The 18,627-nt window shown below is 45.9% G+C and overlaps 1 protein-coding gene across 6 annotated transcripts in view; it reads right to left on the bottom strand.

Moving 5' to 3' along the window:
* The window catches only part of IL15RA (interleukin 15 receptor subunit alpha), a 529,028-nt gene that overhangs the window by 235,083 nt on the left and 275,318 nt on the right, over window positions 1–18,627 (bottom strand). For all 6 annotated transcript variants that reach the window (XM_085653561.1, XM_085653558.1, XM_085653562.1 and 3 more), the window contains one exon: window positions 13,308–13,505. In XM_085653561.1, coding sequence (XP_085509687.1) covers window positions 13,308–13,505 — 198 coding nt within the window. The remainder of the gene's footprint in view (window positions 1–13,307; window positions 13,506–18,627) is intronic.

Here is an 18,627-nt window from a genome sequence, read left to right as displayed (position 1 = left end):
GTTGCAGAATTGAATGGGAGATCAGAGGCCCTCCATGGCCCTGCTAAAATTATACTGTAGGGGCTTCTTCCTCGTATGTGCCACCACCACCCCACGGTGCAGAAAACCATCTGTTTCTCACCAGAGGGGCAATTCTGGCAGAGTCTCCAGATCTCTGGAGAGAAGCACTCCCAGAGGAAACCCCAAAGATTTCTGGTAGTTGATCTGAAGGCCAGCTAGTTCTCCAAAGTGTCTAAGTGCTCCAACAGGGGTGGGAGTGAGCATCTTGAGATACAAAAGTGTGTTATCGGCATAGAGAGAGACACCAGGTGGGTAACGTCACCCACCCTAATCCCCCAGTGCTCCATCTCCTGACGAATCCAAACGGTCAGCAGCTCTAGAGCAATAGTGAAAAGGAGCTGCAAGAGCGGGCAACCCCGATGCATTCCCCTGCCAACTAGCCAACTGTAAGAGCATAGTTTGCTAACCTGAACACTAGCCATGTGACGTGTACAGTAAATTCACCCACCCCCGAAATTGAGGTCCAATCCCCATCGCATTCAGAACTTGCATGAGGTACTACCAGTGAACTGTGTCAAAGGCCTTGGCAATATCGAAGGAGCTGGAGGGCAAGTTGCTTCTCCTGACCCACGACTTCATGTAAGACATGCATTAACCTCCAAAGGGTTCATAGTAGTGCTACGACTGGAGATGAACCCGCATTGGTCCTCATGTATTATCTGAGTAATTACAGGGCGTAACCAAAGGGCCAAAGCTTTACAAAGTACCTTCATTTCAGTATTGATCATCGTGAGTGGTCTATAGGAGGATGGGTCCGAGCTATTCGAACCTGGCCTCAGCATCATAGAGATGCAGGCCTACGCATGGCCTTAGGGAGTACTCCAGCGGCTTTGGCCTCTAAATAAACCTTGAACAGGTGTTAAGTAAGAGAGGGGTAGAAGGCTTGATAAAGCTCTGCAGGTAAGCCATCACTGCCCGGCGCTTTCCCCGAGGGCAACTGCCAAAGCCGCCCGGATTTCTTCGCCCGAATCTCTTCAAATGTGAGACCCGCCTCAAGGCCTAGGACGACAAATGCAAAAAGAACAGATGACGGACAGAATGCTTAACAAATAAAACATTCATCCCCAGTCACAGATCTGGGTTAAATCCATTGTTTTTTTGCTCACCACGTCATTCCAGTTTGGACCTAGCCATATCTAAATCAGTCTCTGCTCTGCTTTTCATGGGAGCAGTCCAGCCCAAACTGCCAGACATGGTCCTCCCTGGACCAGAAACAAGCATCCTGGGATCGTTTTTGGGGTATCACCCCTTAACAGACAGGCTAGCTTGAATCCGGTGGCATAGCAGCACGAGACCCATGTCTGGGCATACCCTTCCCACATATGGCAACAAATGCAAAAAGAACAGATGATGGACGGAATGCTGAGCAAATCAAACATTCACCTCCAGTCACAGATCAGGTTTAAATCCATCATTTTATTGCTTGCCACACCTCACAAGGCTCAAAAACTCACCAAGTAGCTCCCCCAACTCCTCGAGGTCATCGCTCACTTTATCGGCATGCCTACACTTTCTCAGCCACTCCTCCGCCACAGCCCACCCAGCCACATCGTCCAACCAGCCATCTAAAATGGAACCCGCCTGCCCCATCCAGGTGATTGCCACCCAACGCTTAACCAGCAGCAGCAAATGTAAAGCCATTAACACCATTTTCAGGACTTTTGCCTTACAAATGTCACCCAACAGATATATGGTGGGCTCCAGCGAACATGGGATGGGCACTAGCGCCCGCACTGTAGCCACCACACTCACCCAAAATGCCTGCCCAGGCAGACAGTTCCACAGCAAATGTAAGGAAGAAGCTACTGGGTGCTGATATCAGGTGCATTTGGACCCAGCCATGTGCAAATCAGCCTAGGCTCTGCTCCCCATGGGAACAGTCCAACCCGAACTGCTAGGCCAGATTCTCCATGGAACAGAAACAAGCATCCTGGCACCAGTTTTGGGGTATCACCCCTCATCAGCCAGGCTACTTTGAATCCAGTGGCATAGCGACCACGGGACCCATGTCTGGGGATACCCTTTACAATTAGGGCAACAAATGCAAAAAGGGCGGAACTGGCCTGGCAGGTCAGGTGGGACTGTTCTCATGGGGAGCAGGGTCAAGACTGATTTGCATATAGCTGGATCCAAACTGGGGTGGGATGGCAAGCAAAAAACACAATGGATTAAACTAACATCTGTGACTGGGGGTGAATGTTTGATTTGTTCAGCATTCCGACCATCATGTTATTTTTTCTTGAGATACAAGACAGTGGACTTCTCCAGCCAGGGGAGTGCTAAAGTGGTCATGAGAGTGAAGGCTGTGGTACACTAGCTCCAGATGATCTTTGAAAACATCCACTATTCCCCCAGCGTGTATACATCCCTGCCCAAGGGAAGCTTAAGATGGAGCATGGAGGAAAGAGGAGTTTCCTGCCGTCAACTCCAAGCCAATAACCTCCCAGAGCTGTCCCCCTCACTATGGAGAAGATGGAGATAGGACTTCAGAGTGTATTCGTCCAATCTGTCCCTCATTTCATGTCTGCCACCTGTCACCGGACCACTAATTCCCTCCGCCTCTCTACCAGATCATCTGGGGGGAAGCTGCTGTAAGCGTGCCAGTTTGTCTTCCTTCTGAATTAGTTCAGCCCAGAAGGTGCGTCTAACCCCAAAGGAAAGGCCAACTCAACGCCCCCAGGCCACAGCCTTCATTGCCTCACATTCAGTGGACCTGTGATTGGTCGAAGACCAATTTATCAAAAAAAAACAAAAAAAAAAACAACAGCCCCTCCTTGGAGAATCTCGAACGGCAACCTCCATGTCAGGGGTGACCGCGCTTTGTCTCCCCATCTGATCTCAGAGTTCAGGAGCATGATCTTATAAGTATCGGGACAGGTGGGCCACCACAAGTAGCCACCTATATGATCCAATCTACTGCAAGTATTTATTTTTTTAAACAAACTTTATTAGTTTTCACAGGCATTACATGGGGGCATTATGGCATCACAATGTTGAGCAACATCATAAGCGTTAGCCAGTTCAGATTGCAATTAACACCACAAGTGTCCCGTATTACAACGATTTGAGGGTGTATCCTAGTGGCTCAACAGTGACGCACATTGCTATACCCCTGCGGGTATGCAGCTCCAGATAATAAACTCCTTCCCACAACTACCCTCCCCCCATACCCCCTGTCCCCCCCCCACCCCCAGGCGTGTCATGTACCTTCAGGACTTCAGTCTATAGTAACGCAGGTCTTTAATGTGTATGCAGGCATGATCTGGTTAACACCATAGGGGATCCCAAGCCTACCAGGCTGCATGGCGTCTTTCCCGGTGTCCACGCACCGGACTCCAATCCGCCCACCACTGTTCAGAACTTAGCATTCTACCCCTACCTCTGGGGAGGCTCTCACCCCATCTTCATCCTCATCATTCTCTACTGCAAGTATTATGGGTTGGAGATTAGCAATTAAATTCTTTCAAAGCAGGTTGGGTATACTTCCAAATATCACACAGTCCCAGGAAGGAAGTCATCCTAGGCTTAGTGGTATGCATGGGGGATATCTATGGAGCTACCCATTCAAGACAGAGTTGAAGTCACCAGCCAAGAGAACATGAACATGGAATAACAAGCATTAGAATGGAGATATGAGGAGAAATTATGAATTTCTATATGTTGTTTTGCTCTCTCCATGTGTGCTGAATTTTGCAGCACACATAGAAAGAGCAAATCCCTTCCTGCACATAAACAATCATCTCTGCAATGCAGACACCCCAGCAACATGGCGGCAGGGTGCCTGCACTGGTGCTTGGCAGCTTTTCTTGCACCAGCACTAACGGAAACTCTGGGGTGCACCGTAACCTTGTGAACACGCCACATCCCTGTGTTTTTCAAAAATATCAGAGGGCGACTGTGCCAAATTTGGTACAGCTCTGCTCTCCAACATTCTTTTGTAAATATACCCAGAGTGTTTCTCACCCAGTTTTCCAGGATCTGCTCCACCGACTGGTCTTCCACCCTTTCAAGAAAGTCCAGCAGGCACACATTATTTCAGCTTGATCGTCCCTCAGCATCCTCTACACAGTTTTCCAAGGTGGTAGAGATGACAAAGTTGGGAGACCTGTTGTGTTAGGAGACACACCTCAACCTGTAGTGACGCGATATTGGTTCCCACACTCTACTTTATCTGTGACTTTACAGAGGTCAGCGCGCAACAAGTTCACCTCAATAGAGACTCCTGCTATTTTTCCCTCAACTGCAGCTCTAAAGCTGTGAATAGCCTCCAGGAGGGCTGCTCGCAGAGGCTACTCTTAAGGCTCCGGAGAACACTCGGGTTTCTCTGAGGCTTCCTGGAGAGTAGGCTGATGTGGGGTAGTATACTGCATGATGGTATTGCCCTGTTGGTATCTCTGAGGTCTGTATTTCACCATAATGTGGCCAAGGATGAGCAAGCTGGCACAGGAAACCCCTCTAATACTGTCAATGGCAAAAATTAGCACAGGTAGGCCTGAAACGGGAAGGCGCTGTGTGGATGAAGCACCGGCTCAGGGCATTCAGGAGGACAATGCAGGATGAGTGTGCCCAAGCGGTACACACCAAGGCCAGCAGTTGCATGGAGACAGTCGCAAGCTAGGGTAGATAGCGGGATGGCAACTGCCAAGGTAAGCTGCAGAGGAGCAATGCGGTGAGGCCCCGAATGGCAGCCACGGTACAAGCGTCAGTCTCTAGGCCCACCTCCAGGATGTTGACCACTCCCTGCCACTTTGCAAATGCACCAGAGCTACAGATGAAGGAGGGGGAGCCAGAACAACTCCGCAGCCGACCCCCCCCCCCCCAACTGTCACTTTTAAATCTCCATTGCCCCGATGGACCCACTGGCAAGCAGATATGCAGGCCTCCTCCACAACTCAAGCTGAGCCACAGGTCAGACTTGAGGTCAAGGCACCCCCCAGGTTACCCCCGCATATGTCACCCTGAAGGAAGACCTACTGAACATGGGCTTAGTCCGAGCACTCTGCCCCTCCAAAGGTTGCTGCCGCGCCAGTTGAGGTAATCCTCCCCTGAACCCCGAGGGGCCCGACACTAGTCATGCCGCCAGCAGTGGAGAGATCCAACGACAGCCAGGCCCGCACTCCAGGTCTCAGGAGACCCTGATCAGCACCTTCAGTAACTGCTGTCAAGCTCCCCCAGCAGGCCGAAGTAGAGTGACAATCCAAGGCCCACCATGTCCACCGCGGCCTCCGCTGCAGTCCTCGGGCCCTCTCAGGGGGCCGCACCGGCAAAGGTCCCTGCATAACCCCAGTGTGTCAGGGAAGGGGCTATCATAGGCCAGGAGCCAGCCTGGAAGAGAACCCAATCCGGGCCCACAGTCCACTCCCACCAGGCAGCCCCGCACTCATCACACTGGGGGAGGGGAAACCGGAGGGCTGATGCAGCATTCACCGGCAGGGCCGCTGTGAGGAAAGCTGCCACGCCGCATGTAGGGTCCACGCATGAAATCCATGGCCCCCACGAGGAATCAGGGCGTCCACAGCAGCCCGTCCATCTGGAACAAGACCCTCTCTTGATGCTGCCACAAGTCCCGCTCAAAGCCACCCAGCACAGCCACCAGCGCTCCCAGGCAGGCCACCAAAGAATAGGGCGTTTTCGCACCACAAAGACGTCCATCAGTCCACGGTGTGCTCCCCGCCTCCAGAGAAGCAGGGGATTCTGTCAAGAGGTGGACACCCCCCCCCCGCTGCAACCACAGGAGATTGTAGGTATAGCTTAATGAGTGGACATCGCCAGCAGCGGTATATAAAGAAAGGATTATGAAGGTTTAGGCAGTGGGGAGACAGAGCTCTCTAGGGGCTATTCCTGTTGGTCATCTTCCCTGGCCACTCCTCCCGAAGTTTGAGGATTATTCCAGCAGTTTTCTATCAATGAATCCCCTTCTGTAAATATGACTTTCAAATCCTGTAGTGTTACAAAAATAATTATGAATCCACATTGGCACCGACGTGCTACCTTTAGCTCATATTCTGCAACGGTTTCAATATTCTAAGTTCTGGGTTGGAAAGTAAACATGCATCTTCTGGCATCTGAGACGGTGATATTGGTGAATGACGCCTCCGTGTGCAAAGTCTCGTTTGATCATTTTAGTCCTCCTTTCATACTTCTCGTCCTGCGTTTCTTCATATTCCGTCCCATTATCATAGAGATACACAAGGCAGATGGATGCAGCATGAAGTCAAGCTAAATGAGGCTAGTAATGGTTGCAGATTTCTACATGTTCTTTTGGCATTAGTCTAGTGTAAGCATTCCATCCAGCCTTCCGATCTCACGTCTCTACTTTAATAAGAAAAAGCTTTATAAAAGATTTAACCACTCCTCTCACTTAGGGATAGGCACCTCTGGTATGGCATTGATTCAGATTCAAAGTCACTATAATCATATGCGCATACCCCTCTAGTTTAAATCAGGTCAAAGTATAGTTCAAACCAGAAAACATGATCTGTGACTCCCTTCTCTATTCTGGTTAGATACGGATTGGATACCACTGACTCGCTGGGCAGAGCCATTGCTTCCACGGTGGAGCTTCAACGTCACACTTGGCTGAGGACAACTGGCTTTTCGGGGATGTCCAGCTATCGCTCGCCTGTTTAGAGATATGATGGATTCAGCACTTGAGCGTTTTAAAGATAGCAGAGCCACTGCTAGGTCGTTGGGGCTCACATTGGCCCGTGACAGCCCCACTCTGCTGCTACGGGAGGGGCAAACAGCCATGTCCTTTCTCCCCTAGCCACCACAGCCAGCAGGCACTTCATTCTTTTTACGGCTGCGGACAGAGCTCCTCTAGGTCTTTTGAGAACAAAAGACGGCAACCCTCAAAACCCCTATAATATGCCCTCACACCATCGTGGGCAACTGGTTGGTGGCAGAATTTGGCACCACCTGCCTCAATGGTAGGAGATAACATTAGAGAGTGCTTTAGATTGCCCAGCAGGGTTACCCCCTTCCTTTTCAATAGACCCTGCCACCTTTACCACTGTCCCCCGATCGACTGACAGAGGACCACCTTTCACTCTTGCAACAGGAAGTGCAGGCTCTTCTGGACAAAGAAAGGGTGCCAGCATCAGAAGTAGCTTGTGGTCACTCTTCCCGCTACTCTCTGGTGCAGAAAAAGGATAGAGGCCTCTGTCCTATTCTGGACCTACACCCTTTCAACTACTTCCTGACAAAGGAAGTTTAAAACGCGGCTCTGGCTCAGGTTCTGTCTGCCATGGATCCTGGAGACTGGATAGTAGAGCTGGACCTGCAGGATGCATACTTCCATATTCCCATCCTGCCAGCCCACAGGTGGGCCAATCAGACATTGTTTGTTTTCCTCCACTTTGGCCATACCAGCACCCCTCACGTGTTCACCAAGGTGATAGAGGTGGTTGAGGCACATCTTTGGAGGTCAGGGATTCCAGTCTTCCGTTACATAAATGACTGGGTGTTGAAGGTGGGCTAGCCCAGGCTGTTGTATTCCACCTCCAGAATACGGTGGACCTCCTGCATTCACAGTGGTTCTCTATCAACAAAACAAAGTCGCACCTGACCCTCTATCAGATGCTCCTTTTCATCTGAGCCATTTAGGACTGAGTTAAATTTCATGCTTATCCTATTTAGCAGCAAGTCCAAGATATTCAGGTTATGAGACTGATGTTTCAGCCTCTATCCTGGATTTTTTTTAGACTCATTCTGAGGCTGCTAGGCCTCATGGCCTCCTGCATCATGCTGGTAAAATATGCCAGTTGGCATATGTGGACCTCTACAGTGGGACCTGGAGTTCCAGTGGACTCAGCATCAAGGGAATCTCACCGACGTGGTTGAGATATCAGAGGGAACTGCAAAAGATCTGCAGTGGTAGCTCAAGAACCCCAATTTGGTGAGCAACAGACTCCTTTTCCATCCAGAGCTAACAGTGGTGACATTTGCATCACTCCTGGTTTGTGGCGGCCATATGGGAGAGGAGAAGATCAGAGGACTTTGGTCTACAATGAGTCATAGCTCTATATCAATTAGTTGGACAACACCACTACCATGTAGTATTGCACCAAGCAGAGCGGGGTAGATTTGTGGAACCTGTGTCAAGAGGCTCTGCGTCTCGTGACATGGCTTTAACGGCAGGACATCTTCCTGGTAATGCAGCACCTGGCAGGCTGTATGAACGCCTAGGTGGATGAACTCAGCCAGCAAGGTCTAGTGGATCATGAATGGCTTCTCCATCCAGAGGTAGTGCAAGGTCTCTATTGCAACTAGGAGTACCTTGGATAGATCTATTTGCCATTCCTGAGAATGTCAGCACTTCTGCACTCTGGAGTTTCCAAGGCAGTTCTCGCTCGGAAACGCATTTCATCTTGAGTGGAGCGCAGGCCTTCCATATGCTTTTCTGCCAATAACACTCCTACCCGAGTTCTCAACATCAGAACTGATCAGGCCCAAGTCACCTTAGTGGCTGCAGATTGGGAGAGGGGCGTATGGAATCCCAAAGTCCTGAGTATGAACATCTGTTGTCCTTCAAGAGAATCTCCTTTCCCAGCAACAGGTAAGAGTTCTGCACCCGAACCTGCACACTCTCCATCTACATGCATCAAGATTGAACAGTTACAGCTGAGAATACTTGATCTGCCTGAAAAAGTGTGTAATATCTTGGAAGCCATGCATCCTTCAGCGAAACAGTAAACACCCACAGATGGGAATTATTTTGGGCTTTGTGTCCAATGGCCCCTGTCTTAAGTCCTCTTAGTTTGTTTTATCTCTCGCTCACCAAGGCCTCGCAATGGGCACAGCTAAGGAGTACCTTCCAGCCATGTTGGCATTCTTGTGGTTGTTGGATAAACTCTCTCTGTTCAATTCACGAATTGTAACTCGCTTCCTGAAAGGTTTTGCAACACATGCTCCCACTGCACCTTTCATTATGCCCCAATGGGACCTTAATTCAGTTCTCGCCTTTTTAATGTGCTCACCCTTTGAGTGTATGCACAGCTGCCCTCTGAGACTGCTTACTATCAAAACAGTCTTTCTTGGGGCTATAACATCTACCAGGAGGGTTAGCGAATTCCAGGTACTCTCAGCCCTCCGTATACTACCTTTTTTCCTGACAAGCTGGTCTTTAAGACCCCTGCCACCTTCCTGCCCAAAATGGTCACACATTTTCATGTCAGACAAAGCATCACACTACCTCCTTCCTTCGCTCCCTCATCTTCCTATCAAGAAAGAGGAGAGCACAGATGCTATGGGAAGCCTTCAAAACAGTGATACGGGGTGAAGCCCTCTCTTTGATATCAGGGTCCAAAAAAGACAAGGTGAAGGAGGTCTCAGACGTTGAGCAAGACATTTTTCGGCTTGAGAGTGAATTTGAACCGGAGCCCACACCGGAAGCAATGCATGCCCTTCGCCTCCGACAAGAGGAGTATCGTGCCCTAATCACCGATCGTGCCAAGACACTAGCTCAGTGCAGACTGGGGCGGATATATGACTGGGGCGACAAAGCTGGAAAATTAATCGTCTGGCTTGACAAAAAGCAGCGCGCGATTCACAAGGAAGGGAAACCTAAAACTGACTATGCCTCCTATAGGCCCATTTTGTTATTAAAAGCGGAGCCAAAGATACTAGCCAAGACACTTGCCAATAGACTTATCAAGGTTACAAGCAGGCTCGTACACCCCGATCAATCGGGATTTATGCCCCAGCGCAACACTGCACTGAATCTTCGCAGACTGCAAGGGGTTTTGTGCAGGGCGTCGACCCTGCGCAAGGACGCCGTGGTGGTCTCCCTAGACGCAACAATGGCCTTTGACACGCTGGAGTGGCCTTACTTATTCGCAGTGCTTCATAAACTAGGATTTGGGCCTGGATTTATCAAATGGGTGTGATTGCTCTGCAGCTCGCCAATGGCCCAGGTAGTAGTTAACAATAGGATGTCTGACCCCTTCATACTCAATCGGGGGACTCGACAGGGCTGCCCCCTGTCCCCTCTGCTATTTGCTCTGGCCCTCGAACCCCCTGCGGCCTGGATCCGCAGGGATGTGATGATCCGCGGGCTGCGGTGGTCGGCAGACTGGGAAGATAAAATCTCCCTGTATGCAGATGACATCCTTTTGTATCTCGCTTCTCCCAAAAGATCACTCATCGCAGTATTCGATATCCTCTCTACCTTCGGTAGATACTCAGGGTTCAGCGTCAACTGGCAGAAGTCACTCATTTACGTGTTAAGCGGTGGGGCCCCTCCAATACCTCGAGATTGTCCTATCCCGGTCGCTCCGGACGGTTTTAAATATCTAGGCATTTTTATTTCGCTAGATAAAACACTCTGATTCGCCCGAAACCTAGGTCTCCCAATACAGCGGTTGAAGTAAGACATCGCGAACTGGAAGACGCTTCCTCTCTCCCTATTAGGCAAAGCGGCCCTTTTTAAAATGATGTCCCTACCCCGCTTTCTGTACGCCCTCCAAAACGCAGCTGACCCAGTGCCAAATTCTTATTTCCAACAAATTGAAGGACTACAGTGAGACCTCCTATGGAATGGAAGACCCCGTATTGCTCTCAAGAAACTAACCCTCAGCTGGTTTGATGCGGGAATAGGATTACCTGACATTAGGAAATATTATTGGACCTCACACTTAACGCCAATCAATCACTGCACATACGGGCGACCCGATGACCCCGCATTCAATATGGACAGGCACGTCCTCCCCAACGGCACCTACACAAGGACCCTTTATTCTAAACCAAATAGATATCCACTCACTGGCCCCACTAAACATTCCGTTCACGTTTGGCACACTGCGACCGCGTCCTTGGGCTGGGCTAACAAACTGACCCTCTCTACGCCCCTGTGGGACTCTCAGAAACTCGGCTACCTGGGCAACACTAGGGGATTTGACATATGGGACCTGATCGGCATATCGCGGATCGGGGACCTGTGGGATGCAAGGGGGGTTAAATCCTTTGACTCCCTCCAACTCCAGCATACCATGGCAGATTCAGAGCGTTTCCGTTATCTACAGATCCGCCACGCACTATTAGCAGCACTGCCTCATGACACCCTTCCACCCGAATATGCACCTCTTGAGGATCGGCTTCTGGGCGGCTATCTGCCTGATAGGGCCATCTCCCTAAAATACAGGAAACTCATCAATAATATGGATGACCCACTGACGCCCTTGCGAGAGCAATGGACAAGGGACGGAATAGAGTTGGACGATGAGGCTTGGCAGTCCGCTCTATCCTCCCCTAAAACTGTTGCCATTTCGGCGCGTCTCCGTCTTGTCCAGCTGAAAATCTTACACCGAGTCTACGTCACTGGGCCCCAATTGGTACACATGGGTAGCTCAATGGATGGTCATTGCAGAAGGGGATGCGCACAGTCAGGCACATTTACCCATATTATCTGGCACTGCGATCTTATACAGGCCTACTGGCGAGACACTCACACCATCATGAGCCAGGTACTCGAACTTAATATACACCCAGAAGCGCCTAGATGCCTCCTCAATATATGGGAACCTACCGACCTTGGCACACACACGATACAATGGGTGACACTGAGCTGCATGATAGCCAAAAGAAATATTGCTCAACTCTGGGGTGCCACGCAGGCTCCAAAGGTTACAGATTGGGAAGCCGACCTCGACTGGTGCATGCTAAGAGAGAAGACAGTTTACGCAGCAAGAGGCTGCCCCCGAAAGTGGGCCAAGATTTGGTCACCCTGGAACACATACCGTGGTTACATATGTGCCCCACCGGATGAGCCTAAAAGCGATAGTCCCCCATCACCATAACTTCCTCCTCTCATCCTTCCGATATTGTATGATGTGTTCTGTTGTGCTGTCTGTTATGGATTGATGGAGCTGTACTCATGTTATATGTCTGCATAAACTTAATAAAAAGAGTTAAAAAAAAAGAAAGAGGAGAGACTCCACCGCGTGGATCCGAAAAGAGTATTGTTGTTCTACCCTGTTCGTACTCAAGATTTCCGAGTGGATGATCACCTTTTGCATTTGTGGGTGCAAGTAAGCAGTACAAATGAGAACCAACTTCAGGTGGTTTGTCCTCTGCATAAAAAGCTGCTATGCAATGACCAAGAAGCAACCCCCTGAGGGGGCTCACTCCACCAGAGCCAAAGCTGCGCCCACTGCGCTAGCTCGCAAAGTTCCAGTCCTGGACATCTGTCAGGCAGCTTTGTGGGCCTCACTGCACGTATTTGGTAAGCATTATTGACTGGACAGTCAGGTCTGGCGTGATGGGCATTTCACCAATTTGGTTCGGTCCTCCAGGACAGGACTGTAAAACAATCCACAGACCCACTAGGTGTGCTTTGATATTTATTCTAAGGTAAGGAATTTGTGGCTAGAAGTCTTTATCAGAGGACAAATTACTTATGTTCCGTAATGCCACATCTGGTAGAGACTCTATTTACCTGTAGATTCCTTATCAACCCCCATCTAACCCGTTCTGTGAACTGTAATTTTCATCTTGAAGAGGTCCTTCAGGACTTCACTTTAGTACACTGGTCACAATACCTCAGTATGGCTCCGTGTTGATGGTGCAGAAAATAGTCATGAACTGAGGTCAGAGCATTAGGTTTGCGTGGGTAGTGACAGACAAACTCCCTCTACCCCTCCCCCACCAGGCCCATGGCTGGGTCGACATACGGTGGGATAGGGAAAATAAAATAAATAAATATAAACCCCACTCTCCCACCACTTTAACCTGTACCGGTCGCGCATGGCTTTACTCCTCAATGATCCGAATGCCAGGAAAGGGTGCACGTAGGGGGGGTGGGTCTTTCTGCTGTCTAGTGGTTTATCTCTCTCTCTGCACTTACAGGTGGGCCAGGAATAAAAGCAGATTTGCTTGGTGGAAGCCATTTTACTAGCCAGAAACCTGTGTATTCATCTTTGAATGACACAGTTGGTCTATCTCCTGGCCAGGTGGCTAGAGCAGACCATATCCGACAGCTGCTAATAACAAGGCAAATAAACCACTGGTACCAAACCCAATGAGAAATCCAGACCCTACTGTGCTAGTGGTAAAGTAAGACAGGAACATAGTGGAATTTCTTTTTGTTGGATGAGTGGTACGATTGTACAACTGTTGACCTATAAGTATTGAATTGATTCAAAATCTGTGACTACCAGTGCATGGAAGAATGGAAGGGAGACAGACTGACCTTAAACAGACAAACAAAGGATCTCAGAAGTATGACAAAAGCATTCAGTGCCAGTACTTACTGATGCATTCTACCTCTGGCTTTGTCCAGCGTGCTGTGCCTCCACCATCATCTGCTTGGCACACAATGAGATTAGACGTCCCTGCTTTCCGCTTGTAGCCAGCTTCGCATGTATATCGCAGTGACGTTCCTTTCTTGCTTGGGAACACTTCATGTGGGAAAGGCTGCGTGTGGTCGACTTGCTCTGGAACGTGGCATTCTGTAACAAAAGAGACAAAATGTCTTACCAGACTCTAACGAAGAAGCTCAGAACTAATGCAAGGTCTTTGTCTTGCTCTTCCTTATATATTTTATTTGTATTGCTGAACTGATGGTTAGTAGCCTCAGGAAACCATGGTCTTCATTGTGGTAAACAAACTAGAAATTATGAAGAATTGAAGAAAGGCACTCGCTTGTATAATAAGGCTTTATATACTATTCCAGGGGTGCTTCCGAGAAAGGCTTGCTGTCTGGGCAGGCCCGTAACTAAATGGAGGACAATGCAAGTAAATCAGAACTTGGCCGCGGAGCAACCTACCCAATTAGCTGATGCTGGCTGGTTTTTTAGAAACTAATAATAATAACTGTAATTTTTCTATTCATCATATTACAATTCATGGTAAAATAATTTGTTGTAAATTGCTCAAATATTCAATGACATTTTATTATTGTTGAAATCACAAATGTATGCCATGTTCATTTACAGAAATACAATAAACTTGTTCCTGATCATATTCATGCTTGCCCATTGCATTTCGGGCCTTTCTGCGGCCCTTCTTCAGGGGCAATGATCTAAAAACAATATAAATGATATGAACATTTTAGTGTACTCGTGCGGGAAACTACCGTTATCAACAACAAGATTAAACACAACAAAAAATTTTTTAGAGGTAACATCACTCTCATGAACATTCCATATCATGTCTTTCTCTTTCAAATAGTTAATAATAGAAACCAAAAATGACAATAAAGGGTAAAAAAACAAGAAATGTGGCGTTTCAGGATCGAAAACCCTTTTAGAAAAACCAATCACCCTGTGTGTTGATGTTGAGAACTTGTCGTGTACAGAGGATTGTACAAAAAATCAGCGAATGACCATAAGATAATACGTAGAACATACCTGGTAAATCTGAGCTATGAATTTTCTAAAACGCAATTAAACATGACTGTAGTTACTGAACAATTGTAAAATCATAAAGTTCTAAGACCCCAACTTCAGTGAAGCCAAAACTAACCTTCAAATTCAAGCTGGTAAACGTGTACGGACACCGCCTGGTAGATTCGCAACGTGGAACTGTATAACTACAAAAAGAAACACATTTTGTTTTAAACGAGTTACCGTCCCCGTTTTCACATTAACCAGTCAAGCAGATATACTGCTGTGTAGATCTCCTGCTCACCTTCACCTGGACCTTCCGGTGCTCATAAACTGGAAACTTGAATATACTCGACTGGTTCTCCCGTGGCAATATTCACACTACCTCCAGCATCTACCATATAAGGCTAATGTGCCGACATAATGAAAAACTGACTATATCTCACGATTCTAACAACTAAATCCGCGCCATCTTGAAATGGGAAACTTATAAGAACTCCATAAATACTCGGTATCACTACTATTTCAAAAACTGCACCGAAATAAAATACCACACTAGAAAATACCGAAAATGGGTTCCGCACGAAAAGGGCTGTGTGAAGGGATGTATTCAATATATATGTGGAAAAAACATGGAAAGAGTATAGAAAGAGAAAAAAGGTTTTACAGATACTAAATGAACAAAGATTGTTACACTCGTTTTGTATTCCCAATGCAACGTACATATTTCATTCACAATTATATACAGTAAGTCTGCAGGACTCCATCACAGGTGCTGCTTATCGAGCTATAAGTAGCATCCTAAATCTACTTTATCATTGATCCCATTGGGATCTTGGGTGTTTAGCTTTCTGATCCAGAAGGTTTCCTTCTGTAGAAGCATTTTAGTTAGATTTCTACCAGGGGTTGGGACCACTTGCTCAATAACTTGAAATTTGAGTTGAGATATGGAATGTTTAAATGTAATCCAATGAGCTGCCAAACTGCTTTTCATGTTGGCATTGCGAATGGTGCTCTTATGCTCTGAGATACGGGTTTTTATTTTTCTCTCTGTTTTACCTATGTAGAGAAATCCACACGGGCACTTTATAGCATAAATTAAATTTATTGAATTAGAGTTTGTGTTATGTCGTAATTTTATGGTTTCTCCCGTTGATGGGTGATGTACTTCATTTCCACTTACTACATTATTGCAATGTACGCAGTTCAAACAACGTTGAGTGCCTTTAAATTCTGTTATGTTGGTCTTTGAAGTGATGGTGAGAATTTCTTTTATGTTTCTCGACCTTTTATAGGCAGACAAAGGTTTTTCATTAAATAAGTCTTTGAAGTCTTCTTCGTTTTGTAACATTTCCCACCTGGTGTTGATGATCTTTTTAATTTGTCTGGAACTTGTGGAATATGTAGATACGAAAACTTGTCTGGTCAGTTTCTTTTTTGGCTGGATAGTGAGAAGATTTTCTCTTTTCCTTTCTGTTGTTTTTTGAATGGCTTCACTGAGAATGTTCTCAGGATATCCTTTTGATAAATACCTGTCCTTCAAGATGTCAATGTTTTTTTGTAGCGTTTGCTCCGTGGAACAGATCCTTTTGGCTCGCAAGAACTGAGAAAAAGGAATTTCAGTCCATTCGTTATTCGTAAAAATTTAACACTTCCAATAAAAAAACTTTCATTCTGGAGGGATGGAAGCAGTGGAATTGGCATTATTGAAACAATCCACCGTAAGGGCGGACAAAGTTTTTTTATTGGAAGTGTTACATTTTTGTTAACACCACAGCTATTTTGAGTGGAACAATGAATACTATTTACAATTAAAAGGTACATCCATGAGTTTTGCGGGTGCACCGGCGTACGCAAATACCTACATGGCTTATTTTGAAGACCAGTATATTTACCAAGATAACGAATGGACTGAAAATCTTTTATTGTATGGGAGATACATTGATGACATTTTTATATAATAGAACAATAGCCCCGAACTCTTGGAGAGGAAAATAAGTCAATTGAATCATAAAGATGAACACATACAATTCACAAAAACAATTGACAAGAAATCGTTATCATTTTTGGATGTACTAGTAAGTGTAGTAGAAGGAACAATTTTCACAGAAATATACCACAAACCCACCGACAAGAATAATGCTCTATTGTTCACAAGTTTTCATCCGTACAATTTGTTACACAATCTTCCTTTTTCTCAGTTCTTGCGAGCCAAAAGGATCTGTTCCACGGAGTAAACGCTACAAAAAAACATTGACATCTTGAAGGACAGGTATTTATCAAAAGGATATCCTGAGAACATTCTCAGTGAAGCCATTCAAAAAACAAAAAAAAGGAAAAGAGAAAATCTTCTCACTATCCAGCCAAAAAAGAAACTGACCAGACAAGTTTTCGTTTCTACATATTCCACAAGTTCCAGACAAATTAAAAAGATCATCAACACCAGGTGGGAAATGTTACAAAACGAAGAAGACTTCAAAGACTTATTTAATGAAAAACCTTTGTTTGCCTATAAAAGGTCGAGAAACATAAAAGAAATTCTCACCATCACTTCAAAGACCAACATAACAAAATTTAAAGGCACTCAACGTTGTTTGAACTGCGTACATTGCAATAATGTAATAAGTGGAAATGAAGTACATCACCCATCAACGGGAGAAACCATAAAATTACAACATAACACAAACTGTAATTCAATAAATTTAATTTATGCTATAAAGTGCCAGTGTGGATTTCTCTACATAGGTAAAACAGAGAGAAAAATAAAAACCCGTATCTCAGAGCATAACAGCACCATTCGCAATGCAGACTTACTGTATATAATTGTGAATGAAATATGTACGTTGCATTGGAATACGAAACGAGTGTAACAATCTTTGTTCATTTAGTATCTGTAAAACCTTTTTTCTCTTTCTATACTCTTTCCATGTTTTTTCCACTTATATATTGATTACATCCCTTCACACAGCCCTTTTCGTGCGGAACCCATTTTTGGTATTTTCTAGTGTGGTATTTTATTTCGGTGCAGTTTTTGAAATAGTAGTGATACCGAGTATTTATGAAGTTCTTATAAGTTTCCCATTTCAAGATGGCGCGGATTTAGTTGTTAGAATCGTGAGATATAGTCCGTTTTTCATTATGTCGGCACATTAGCCTTATATGGTAGACGCTGGAGGTAGTGTGAATATTGCCACGGGAGAACCAGTTGAGTATATTCAAGTTTCCAGTTTATGAACACCGGAAGGTTCAGGTGAAGGTGAGCAGGAGATCTACACAGCAGTATATCTGCTTGACTGGTTAATGTGCAAACGGGGACGGTAACTCGTTTTTTAAAAAATTTCGTTTCTTTTTGTAGTTATACAGTTCCACGTTGCGAATCTACCAGGCGGTATCCGTACACGTTTACCAGCTTGAATTTGAAGGTTAGTTTTGGCTTCACTGAAGTTGGGGTCTTAGAACTTTATGATTTTACAATTGTTCAGTAACTACAGTCATGTTTAATTGCGTTTCAGAAAGTTCATAGCACAGATTTACCAGGTATGTTCTACGTATTATCTTATGGTCATTCACCGATTTTTTGTACTATCCTCTGTACACGACAAGTTCTCAACATCAACACACGGGGTGATTGGTTTTTCTAAAAGGGTTTTCGATTCTGAAACGCCACATTTCTTGTTTTTTTACCCTTTATTGTCATTTTTGGTTTCTATTATTAACTATTTGAAAGAGAAAGACATGATATGGAATTTTCATGAGAGTAATGTTACCTCTAAAAAAACTAATTTTTGTGTTTAATCTTGTTGTTGACAACGGTAGTTTCCCGCACGAGTACACTAAAATGTTCATATCATTTATATTGTTTTTAGATCATTGCCCCTGAAGAAGGGCCGCAGAAAGGCCCGAAATGCATTGGGCAAGCATGAATATGATCAGGAACAAGTTTATTGTATTTCTGTAAATGAACATGGGATACATTTGTGATTTCAACAATAATAAAATGTCATTGAATATTTGAGCAATTTACAACAAATTGTTTTACGATGAATTGTAATATGATGAATAGAAAAATTACAGTCATTATTATTATTTTCTAAAAAACCAGCCAGCATCAGCAAATTGGGTAGGTTGCTCCGAGGGCAAGTTCTGATTTACTTGCATTGTCCTCCAAACAAACTAGAAATACCATTGCAAGTAACTGGTAAGCGAGGCCAGCAATGCCACCTTCTACAAAAGGGAAGCCTGAGTC

Source organism: Triturus cristatus, chromosome 4_1, assembly GCF_964204655.1.
Source record: "Triturus cristatus chromosome 4_1, aTriCri1.1, whole genome shotgun sequence".
NCBI classification, from domain to species: Eukaryota; Metazoa; Chordata; class Amphibia; order Caudata; family Salamandridae; genus Triturus; species Triturus cristatus.
The sequence above is the reverse complement of the archived record's forward strand: the minus strand, read 5'-3'. Positions and strand labels throughout refer to the sequence as shown.